Below are 12,095 nucleotides of genomic sequence, written 5' to 3'. Positions count from 1 at the left end.
ATATCTAACTCTTTTGCTTGTTATTTCAGTAATGTTCAGCTTCAGGATGATTATTTACTGTAGTTATAAAAGCATATCCCCCTGTTAGGCAAGTCTGAATGTCTAATGTAACACTTGTATTTACTGGTTTTTGGACTTTTCCATTATTAGAAACATAAACATAGTGATACATAATTACTTTATCCAATGCCAGGGCTGTCTTTCCATAATCAATCAAAATCTGTATGAAATTAGCAGAACATAACCAATTAGCTCTGGGGGCATCACCCACAAAGGCAAGCTGTATCCTCCTATAAAACTATCATGAAATTTATAAGAATCCAGTTTCTTTCCAATACACCTTGTGTCGTTATGCCAAGATACCCAAATCATATTTTTCCAATGAATACATGGTGCCCTTTTAGATCTACACAATAGCAAGGGAGGAAACATATTAACAGTGTCTCTTTGTTCATATTCCATCACAGAAGGACAAATAGGTATTTCTTGTCCCCAAGTACCATCACAAGATTCCCCTAGCCAAACTAAATATTGCAGTTGGCTGTACCCTTTATATTTTACCCCTTTGTCTACACGATAAGACCCTATCCAGAAAGAGTCTGACAGGTCAGGATGACCATAATAATGCGCCTGCAGAGATCTGAGGGGCAGGCATTCAGGATGGTCTCGTGTGAGGCACACTGGGGGTGCCTCAACTAGTCCAGTCCAATTGAAAGACACAAACAATTATTGGCCTGATTATTGTCCTTAGCTTGTCTCTCAAAATGGTAAATGCCAGGAATATCAGAATTAGTTTTTGTATATAAGATGACTTACGGTAAAGTGTGTCCCATGCCGACATACTCTACCCAAGGTGGTTGTTCCCAAAAAAACCATCTCTTTATTCCAGGAGCTGTACTTAAATTCTGGAATAGAAGTAGAAGAGTCAGTATCTTATTGAGACGTAGTCGAGTCTCCTTGTGAGGCTTCCAGAGTCCTCTTCTCATCCTTCTCTTTATGGTCAGTCAGTCTCTTGAACTCAGCAGGAAGGGAGCCATACACTGTCTTTACCTGTGGAGCCACAAACAAAGCCTTGGCCTTGCAGGACCACTGGGTGAGGTCCTTGCCAGGATTGATCATCATCTTTCCATATGACAAATTTTTCTTCTGTAGCAGGGAATACAGGAGTAGTGGTACCTCAATTTCGTTCATAAGAAAATGCAGAGAAAAAATTTTCAGCTCTGGATATATTATTGGAAGTAAAGATCAAATTATTTATAGTATATACAGTTATTGCCGATCGTTGATGTGGGGTGCTGTCTCCCCCTTTTTGTTTTAAAAGAAACATTTTTAGTATTTGATTACTATGCTCCACAATAGCTTGTCCTTGTGGAATGTATGGGATACCTGTGAGGTGTTGAATATCCCAAGTTTTACAAAAAAGAAAAAGTTGTTTGGAAGTATAAGCAGGTCCATTATCTGTTTTAAATGTTCTGGGGGACCAGGCATCTGAAAAGTAAGCCCATAAAAACCCTGAATAAGTATCCACAGTGACATGGATATATTTAAGTCGTCCAAAGGATGGTTTGTGAGTCACATCCATTTGCCGTATATCTGTACTACTTAAGCCTCTGGGATTCACACCAATATACATTGGGGGATGGTTTGAAACACAATTAGGACACTTTTTAACAATACTCCTGGCTTGATCTTTAGTGAGTTGCAACATTTGGCCTAAAGCAGTACTATTTTGGTGAAATCTATGATGGATTCCTCAGCTAATTGCATATCAGTTAGATAACATTGAGCAATCAAAGCTTGATCTATGATATCATTTCCTTTAAAAATAGGTCCAGGTAAATTGGTATGACTGCGTACATGCATGGCATACACTGGATGTGTCCTTTGTCATATGACAGTTTGTAATTTACAGAATAACATTTGTACATTGCTTTGAGTAGATCTGATGACAGCTTGTTCTACACCTTGCAAAGACTGAAAAACATATTTAAAGACCATTATGAGGTTGAAAGGCTCCTGAAATAACCAAAATTCTAGCAAAACAGCTGTTAATTCATTTTGTTGGGTAGAAGAAAAAGGAGTGGTAAAAATGACAGGTAGCTACCTTCCTTGTATACTCCTGCCTTATAACTAGCATTCGCATCAACATAAACATTAGGTCCTGATACTGGAAGATCTCTTAGAACACTAGGAAAAACAACAGGATGTTGGGACAAAAAAGAAAATTAACCTTGTGGAGTGTAGGTAGTAATAGTAATGGGGTATGCTAATAGGAAAGACTAAATATTTCTGTAGTATATCTTTAGCAATGGGTACCCAGATTTCATGAGGATACCATCCTAAACCTGAAACCACATATTCTATGCCTTTCCATATTAATTGAGCCATAAGAAAATCCACAATTATAACTTTGTAAAGCCTTTCCTGATTTGCTTTTTAGATGTAACCCTTCAATGACTCTTTGTTTCTGAGTTATGGCTGGTACATAATTGCTCAAAATAATTGCTCAGAATTTCCTTAATTTCAACTTCATTGCTAACTCATTCATCCTTTTCATTTTTGCTTTTGGTAATTATGTTTTCCTCTTTCTTTAATGAAATTAACCAATGGGCCTGGGTCATCTATTTAGTTGTATTTTTATTAAAAAAAACAGATCCTAGATTTATTTAATTCTGCATTTTTTCTTTTGATTTTATTAAATTCTCTTTGGATTTTCAGGATTTTCTGTTTAATTGGACATTTCCTGATCTTTCCAGAGAACTGAAGTTCTGTGTATCCACAGACAGCCCTAGAGAGGTTAAGATGCCCTAGATCACATTAGGTGTCAACTGCTACTCTGAAACTTTTTATGAGCCAGAGTTCTTCCTGTCCTGTGTAAACCTCAAAATTTCTTAGACTTATAAATGTTGGAAATTTCACCATTGGGAAATTTCATACTTGAAAAATACCCTATTGATAGTGGGTCTTGGCTATTGGAATGTGAACCCCATTGGCATGGGAGTTTACTCCTCTTCCCTTCTTAAGATTACTTTAGGACAGAAACCTTTTGCTGAACAATGGAATGGACTTTGACCTATGCTTAAGCATAGAACAGGAATTTCTTTGAGTCATGATTGATTTTAGAATTGATACAATGGAGATACTTGGAATCAATCTCCACCCTATTCAGTCCTAACAGGATTGAGTAAGGGCTGCAGCCTAGATCAAAATTTAATTATTCCAATCTCTATCCTCCTCAGGTTAATAGGATTTAGAAAGGGCTGTAGCAAAGGATCAAAGATTTAATTATTTGAAAATATGACCTTCAACAGACATGGGCAAAGGCCAGAGACCTCTGGGTGGTCCTGGGTTAAGCTAGAGCCTACATTGGCACAGGGAAATTGATGGACAGGTGATTGGGAGATGTGAGGACTGAGGGGAGGGAACTTGGAGGGTTTTCCTGAAGGATAGGAGGGTCTGAAGACTGGGGGTGATTGAGGAGTTTGTCAGAGTGGTTGCGGTGTGCTCTGAGAATCTTGTGCTGAAGGAAGCTGAAGGTGGGGGCCCCGGAGACTGTTTCTCCATATTTGGTCACGTGAGTAATAGGGACTGATCTCCTTTCATTGCCCCAGCTATCTAAGGGCTTGGGCCTTTTGGCCCAGCCTAAACAGAAGGGGTATTCAAGCCCTATTCCCTTCTCTCCCCTTTCTCTCTCCCTCTATCTCTCTATCTCTAATTCCTTTCTTCCTCCTGTTTGCAATTAAAACTCCATAAAAGGTTGACGACTGACTTGAGTTTTCATTAAGGAATTACATAGCTGAATTCCTTGGCGACCTTAAATTAATATATATCAGTCTTTTAAAAGTGATTTCCTTGTCACACCTGGTAGTTCCACCTAGTGGACAGAAGCAGACAAATAGCAAGAGAGGAATATCTGAGGCCAGGGATGATTGAGCCAGCCTGATTTGCATCTGATCATAGAGGGGCAAATGTTGGAGTCCATCCTCACCCATGAAGCGATTGTGTTGGATGTGGACCTGTTTATGGGTCTCTGCACTGTTGCAGAGTCAGGCCAGGAATCCTGCTCAGTTAGTTCCCCAAGGCATCCGAAATCATTTTTGGAAGAGAAATGATCAGGGAGTCAAGTCCATTAAAACTGGATCCTCTTTGGCTCTGTGACCTTGAGCTAGTTACTTAACCCCCATTGCCTGGCCCTTTTGCTCTGGAAACAATACATAGTATTGATTCTAATGCAGAAGGTAAGGGTTAAAAAAAGAGTTGTTCTGTGATAGACAAGAGATAAAAGGGTATCTGAATGTTGCTGTAAGGAGAAAGGAAAATAGTCCCCACCTGATCAATGTAAGCCAGTGAACATCCCCTGGCAGGGGCACAGAACCCATTATAACTCCACCAGTCCATGGAGACACGTCTCCTCTCCCACTCAAGTCTTCTCTTCTTTGGGCTAAGCATCTCTAGTACCCTCAATTGGTCCTTCAATTAAATATGTGTGTGCTCTAGTCTCTTCTCTGCTCATGACTCTCTATTGCCTACAGACTATCCTTGAGTGTTCTTGGTCTGTCATTAAACCTTAGCCATTCACAAAAGGGCATCAGGCCTTTCAGATACTTCTGGCCATGCATTGTGTGCTCAGACAGCATGAGTCTACATTTGGTACTCAGACTCACACTCTGTACTTTCCTTCCTCTGAACCATTGTTTGGGCTATTTTCAGGATTTATACAGAACTTCTATATATGTTCTCATTTGGTCCAATAACACTTGGACTGAGAGATTATTTTACCCATTTAACAGATCAGGAGACTGAGACACAGATAGGGACTTGCTAGTAAGACACACAGCCAGTAACATTTTGAGACAGAATTTGAACATAGGTCTTTCTCCCTCTTAGGCTACCACTAGTCACTATGTCATATCAGGCACTGTATCCATTGATGCTGCCAAAACACCTTCCAAAAAGTCCTACCATGGCCTTCATGCCCAGGAGAATGCTCACTGTTCCTTCATATTCTCCCCGCACTACAAAAGGTAGCTAGCTGACCTCAGATTTGTCACTGTCCTGGCCAGTGTCACTTGGCTTTACTGGATACAAATGGGAGGCTCACTCTTCCTCACATTAAACTTCCCAATGGAGACCCAGGGATGGAGTGCAAGCTCTACCAAAATAACAAGGAGAAAGGTCAAGGAAGCTGAAATATTTCTAACTTATGACTATCAATTTGGAAATTATTTTTAAGACAGCTGGCCATGGATGACCCAGGACAGAAGCCTGACGATCCTCATGCATGTGCCCCAGAGATTGCAATGGCATACATATCTCTCTCAGTGGCAAGGCCTTACTTCCAACTAGAGATAAGGAAAGGGCTCTCCTTGGGCCATGAAGACTCTGGGAAAATTATTCCCCATTAGTTTAGATTCCCAGCATAAAACCATATCTGAGCTTGAAGATCACCTTCAACATTCTCATTCTTATCTTATAGGGTAGGAAACACCTAAGGAAAAGGGAGAGGCCAAAGCAGGGGATTCCAGAATCTTCTGTAAAGGGTAGTAACTACTTCCTGTGGTCAAATCATGTCCTAGGCACCAGAGATGTTATTGTGGGTTTGAAATCTCCAGACTTGAACCAGGTCTGACCTGACTCCCAGCCTGAGGCTCTTCCTTTTGTTCCCTGATACTAACTGATCTATTTCCACTCTCTGCCTTTCCTTTTCTTTTCTCTTCAGAATTAAAGTAATGTTTCCCTTTCTGAGCACAGTCTCCCTGTGGCCTGTCCCTAGTCTATCCACACCAACCTCTCCCAATATCCTTATCAAGCTGTCAAGGTAAGGAACACTGGCTTCCGAAAGTCAAGCCAAGGAATCATAAACTCTTGGTGGTTCTGCCAAGCTATAAAGGCCTCAAATCCAAGCCCAGGTGCTGGATGAAGGGGTCTGTCATCCCCAGTCCTGCTTGCCTCAGCCCAGAAAGACTGAGCACCCGGGGCTTGGACTCCATGTGAATGTCTTTGTCAGTCACAGGAACTGAAGCTGAACTTTTCCTAAGGCCTGGAGGAGATGAGATCTACACCAGAGAAAGGGGGGAGCTTTGCTATTGAAATCACAGGTTCTTGGTGTCTGGCCTCCAGCCTGCCAAGGTCTTAGACAGGCCACTTCCAAACCACTTATTTGGTGATAAGGTAAGAAAAAGAACCAACACAGTCATTTTCTGTCTATTCTCTGCACAGCGCCACTGTCCAAACCTACCATTGTCACCTCCAACATTACTGCAGTGGAGACCAAGGACTTCTCATTGACATGCCAGGCTACAGGCCAAATTCACGCTTACCAGTGGTTCATAAACGGAGTTGCCCCAGCTGGTAGCAGGATACAGCTGTCGGCAGATAAGAGGACACTCACTCTCAGCAGGCTCACAAGAAGAGATAACAAAGGGCCATATGAGTGTGAAATCCGGAATCCAATTTATAACAATAGGAATGATCCATTCACACTGGATGTTGCCTGTAAGTATATTGCTTCTTCCTATATGTTGCATGCTTATAGTCTGGTGGTGTGTTCCCAGAGGCCAGGCTAATTCAGTCCCTTCTCTGAGAACTAAAGAGCTAGGCTCTGAGGTTCCCAAAACCCTTCATCTTTAGGGAGCCCAGATTGGCCTTGTCATGTGTTCTGGTGGAGGGTGGCCATCCAGGGTGCTGAACTGGAGAAAGCCCTAAGATCTTCCAAGTTCAGATCCAAACTGTAAAAGTAGAGGAGGAGCTGTGAATTTCCCAGCTCAAAGGAGCATCATATTGGTCCCTGGTGATGGGTTACGGACTAGGAGATGCCCTTCTTTTCTGCCATAATCTAAATATGGAATCCTTCTTTTTCCCCCAGATGGCCCAGATATTGCCACCATTGACCGTATAAGCGATCAGTTCGCAACGGGGATAAATGTTACCTTGAGCTGTGTTGCTGATTCTAACCCAGCAGCACAATTCACTTGGTTACATAATGGACAATCTGTCAGCAACTCAGCCTCATTTTCTATTATTACATCCCTGAATCATATCGGAAACTATACCTGTATTGCAACTAACTCATTTACTGGCTTGACGCGCACTGCAAACAAGACTCTTATGATCTATGGTGAGTAGCTTGATTGGGCCCCCAACTTTGTGTTGGGCTCTCTCTTTCCCTGGCAGAAATAGACATGGAGAGAAATAGACATAAGTGACATTCTGCCTCCGTGGTCCCATGGCACATTGCATTGTGGTAGAAGGAACCTTGAACTCAGAATCATGAAACTTGGATTTAATCATTCCTCCTCTGTCTATTATCTGTGTGGTAAGTGTGTCCCTCCTTTCACATCCTCAGCTTCTTCATCTGGAAAAGTGAATAATATTTGCTCTGTATATAATAGGATTTTATGTGGGGAAAGTACTTTTTACATGTTAGGCACAAAAACATGTGAATTGTCATCATCATCCTTGTTATTGATATTGTATTATTCTCTGCTGTCCTAGTAGCATACAACCTTCTTTTTCTCCCAACTTCTAGGACTGCAGGTTCAATGACTGCTCCATAATCTTTCCTTCCATCCCATTCCCTTGGTGCTATGGACCCACAGAATGTTTTTAATTCTTGGTTGGAGTATAAGCTATGGTCATGCAACAGGGCTGGCCTTGATCCTGTTTGGCAGGGATATTCTGGAGATGGAAAGGAGGATGTAAACTTTGTCTCCTTTCACACACAGAGATTCACCATTGCACCTATATTTTTCCTTTTTGTGGCATAAAAAGTCACATGAAAGTATGGCTGCTATGAAACCTGATTCTTATCCATGTAAAGGGATGATTGGCTTTAGCCTCCAGTAACTGGGTCCACAGTAGAATTCCTGATGCCCAATTAATTCACTGGTCTGACTTTCCTATGTATCGATGACAAAACCTTCAGTCTCATAATCACACTAATGGGCAGCAGGTTCATAGAGAGATCATCTCTGGCCTTAGTTTCCTTTTATTTCATGCAATTTTATTGTTACAAACCTTAGGGGTATCCCAACTTCCTCTCCTAGACTATGTGGATGTTCTGAATGGAGAGCAGCGGGGAGAGATAGAATTGTGAAGTGGGGAAGTGACCTTGGGGAAGTCAGACACCAACAGCATATACTTTAGAGGAGGGATGATTTTTTATTCGCCTCAATCTGTACATGAGGATGCCTAAAGCTCACATTTTAAATTATCATATAATTATCTGTTTGTCATTTTCTTTTGTTAACTATTTTCCAATTACCTTTTCCCCTGGTTCATGCAGCACCTGGGAATGTTGCAGGCTATGTATTTGACACCTGTGGTTGAAAAGAGCTTTTTCTTAATTTATTTTTTTTCCAATTAACTAAAATCTATTTTCTGTCCCCCTTCTACCTTCTACCACTAATGAAAACTAAAATCTTTGGGACAGGTATGAGTTGTGCCTGCCTGTAGCCATGAATTAATCTATTCCTAGGTGGACACCTGAGAAAGAGAGTTAGGAACTGAGGGAAAATGGGTGAAGGGGATATAGAGAAAGAGGGAATATAATAAAAGAAGAAAGACTCAGATACAGGGCTTAAAAAGGCTTAATGTGTGCTCCTCTGATTCTAGTAGAGAGAGAGAAAGAGTAAACTACATATTTCCTCAATCTTTTATTGGAGGATCAAGGAATGGGGAATGGGAGTTAGCTAATGATCATGTAACATGGCATACGAGTTAACATTGGCTCAACTGACAACCATTAGATCAAGGAGGAGGAGTTTATTCAAACATGTGGCCTGGTATGGAATCTGGTCTGACAAGTGGGAACTAGGACCCTGTGGCAGCCTACCCAGGAATTCTTCTGACTTTTAGACTGTAGATTTGGAGAGTGGTCAGAATTAATCCAGTACCTATTAAATACAATGATCAAGAACTACTTGCCCATGAATCTGGTATATAAGAATATAGGTTGCACTATTGATATATTAATAATTGTTTCAAGATTAAAATACACCTATGATGCCACATGGACAATCAAGGAAAACAAATTCTGATGCTCAAAAAATATCTGTTGCAACATACACCCTGACTGCATCCCATTTCTGAAGTGAGGCAGCTGATTTCATAGGAAGTCTGTAGGTTTTTGTAGAAAGTGAGTAACCCATTATCATGGGTTTTCTGCAATCCTTGTTAGCCACTGCATTGATCAGAGGTCCCAAGTTTTTCAAAGTTCTTTGACTTCGGAACACTGTAGTTATTGTATAAATCACCCTCTTGGTTCTACTCACTTCATTCTGCATTAATTCAGAGAAATCTGAAGTTTCTGTTTTTGAACTCATTCTGTTCAGTGTTTCTTTGAGTGACTTGGGATCAAATGGAATAATATCTGTAAAGAGCTTGGTAAATCATGACCATTAATGTTCTACTAATTCTTTTTTCCTTAATTTTTCTTTTGTATTTTTATTGTTGTACAAAACACTCCATTTGGGACATTGTAGTAAGAGCACATTTATACGTAACCAAATTCCAAAATAAAACCACAAATATACTAATATGAAAGGAAACTCCAATAGTTTTTTTCTCTGGAAGTGGATAACATTCCCTGTCATAAATCTGTCAGGATTGTCCCAGATTATTACATTACTGAGAGTAGCCAAGTTTTCACAGATGATCCTTGTACAATATTGCTGTTACTGTGTATAGTTCTACCAGATTTGAACCCAGGACCTCCCATCTCTAGTCCTAGTTCTCAATGCACTGAGCTACCCAGCTGCCCCTTGTTTATCGTTTCTTTTTTTATTAATTTAATTTTTTTTGGTTACAATAATCTCTTTATTTCCCTCCCTCCCCTCTACCTACCCTTCCCACAGCTGATGTGCAATTTCATTGGGTCTTACTTGTGTCCTTGATCAGAACCTATTTCCATGTTGTTGTTTGCACAAGGATGTTAATTTAGAGTCTACATCCCCAACCATATCCCTTCATCCCATGTATTCAAGCAGTTGTTTTTCTTGGGTGTTTTTACTCCCATAGTGTTTCCTCTGATTGTGGATAGTGTTTTTTTCTCGTAGATTCCTCCAAGTTGTTCAGAATCACTGCTGACTGTTCTTTAATGCCTTTTGGACATAGTTCCAAATTGCCCTCTAGAATGGTTGGATCAATTCACAACTCCATCAGCAATGCATTAATGCCCCAACTTTGCCACACCCCCACCAGCATTCATTACTTTGCTTTGCTGTCATATGAGCCAATCTGCTAGGTGTGAGTTGATAACTCAGAGTTGTTTTGATTTGCATTTCTCTGATTGTAAGTGATATAGAAAACTTTTTCATGTGCTTAATAATAGTTTTGATTTCTTCATATGGAAGATGCTTACTCATGTTCCTTGCCCATTTATCAATTGGAGAATGGCTTGATTTTTTGTACAATTGATTTAGCTCTTTATAAATTTGAGTAATTAGTCCTTTGTCAGGGGTTTTTGTAATGAAGATTTTTTCCCAATTTGTTGCTTCCATTATAATTTTGGATGCATAAGTTTTGTTTGTACAAAAACTTTTTAACTTGATGTAATCAAAATTATTGATTTTACATTTTGTGATTTTTTCTAGCTCTTACTTGGTTTTAAAGTCTTTCCTTTCCCAAAAATCTGACAAATATACTATTCTGTGTGCACCTAATTTACTTATAGTTTCCTTCTTTATATTCAGGTCATTCACCCATTCTGAGTTTACCTTGGTATAGAGTGTGAGATGTTGATCTAAACCTAATCTCTCCCATACAGTCTTCCAATTTTGCCAGCAGTTTTTATCAAATAGTGGGTTTTGGTCCCCAAAACTGGGACCTTTGGACTTATCATAGACTTTCTTGCTGAGGTCATTTACCCCTAGTCTATTCCATTGATCCTACTTTCTGTCTCTTAGCCAGTACCAACTTGTTTTGATGACCCCTGCTTTATAATATAGTTTTAGATCTACGACTGCAAGTGCTCCTTTCTTTGCATTTTTTTTTTCATGATTTCCCTGGATATCTTTGATCTTTTGTTCTTCCAAATGAATTTTATGTTTTTTTTTCTAACTCATTAAAAATTTTTTTGGGGTATGGAACTAAGTAAGTAAATTAATTTGGGCAGGATTGTCATTTTGATTATGTTACCTTATCCTACCCATGAGCAACCAATGATTTTCCAATTGTTTAGATCTATTTTTAATTGTGTGGAGAGTGTGTTTTAGTTGTGTTCATAAAGTTCCTGTGTTTATCTCAGCAGATAGATTCCTAAGTATTTTATATTGTCTAAGGTGATTTTAAATGGTATTTCTCTTTCTAATTCTTGCTGCTGAGATGTGTTGGAGATATATAGAGAAATGTTGATGACTTATGTGGGTTTATTTTGTATCCTGCAACTTTGGTAAAGTTGTTGATTATTTCCACTAGCTTTTTGGTTGATTTTCTAGGATACTTAAGGTAGACCATCATATCATCTGCAAAGAGTGATAGCTTGGTCTCCTCATTGCCAATTTTAATACCTTCAATTTCTTTTTCTTCTCTAATTGCTACTGTTAGTGTTTCTAGTATAATGTTAAATAATAGAAGTGATAATGGGCATCCATGTTTCACTACTGATCTTATTGGGAATGCTTCTAGTTTATCTCCATTGCAGATGATGTTGCTGATGATTTTAGATCTATACTGTTTTTTATTTTTAGGAAAGGCCCTTCTATCCTATACTTTCTAGTGTTTTCAATAGAAATGGGTGCTGTATTTTATCAAAGGCTTTTTCTGCATCTTTTGAGATAACCATGTGATTTTTATTGGTTTGCTTGTTAACATGGTCAGTTATGTGGATGGTTTTTGTTACCATGAAAATGTGGGTTCAAGACTGTGAATTGCCAAAACTGTAGAAATAATTTTAGTGTCTTGATTTTATATCAAAAATAAGTTGTTGCCATGGGAAAAACCCCAAATATGAAATACCCAAGTCAATTGGGTTTTATAGAGATTTTAATTAAAATGAATGAAGGAATTAAGGGAAAGGAGAGACAGAGTAAGAGGAAATAGTAGGAAAAGGCCTAGGGCCTAGGCCAAATGGCCTAGGCCTTTCTCTTTAAGAGAGA

The 12,095-nt window shown here is 39.5% G+C and overlaps 1 protein-coding gene across 1 annotated transcript in view; it reads left to right on the top strand.

Annotated features, from left to right (window-relative positions):
* The window catches only part of LOC103092368 (uncharacterized), a 1,666,349-nt gene that overhangs the window by 536,347 nt on the left and 1,117,907 nt on the right, over positions 1-12,095 (top strand). Inside the window, exons 52-53 of the mRNA XM_056825346.1 lie at positions 6,220-6,495; positions 6,866-7,117. Of these exons, the coding sequence (XP_056681324.1) occupies positions 6,220-6,495; positions 6,866-7,117 (528 nt within the window). The remainder of the gene's footprint in view (positions 1-6,219; positions 6,496-6,865; positions 7,118-12,095) is intronic.

This window comes from Monodelphis domestica, chromosome 4 (assembly GCF_027887165.1).
Source record: "Monodelphis domestica isolate mMonDom1 chromosome 4, mMonDom1.pri, whole genome shotgun sequence".
NCBI classification, from domain to species: domain Eukaryota; kingdom Metazoa; phylum Chordata; class Mammalia; order Didelphimorphia; family Didelphidae; genus Monodelphis; species Monodelphis domestica.
Note: the sequence above shows the minus strand (reverse complement) of the source record. Positions and strands in the feature narration are given on the sequence as shown.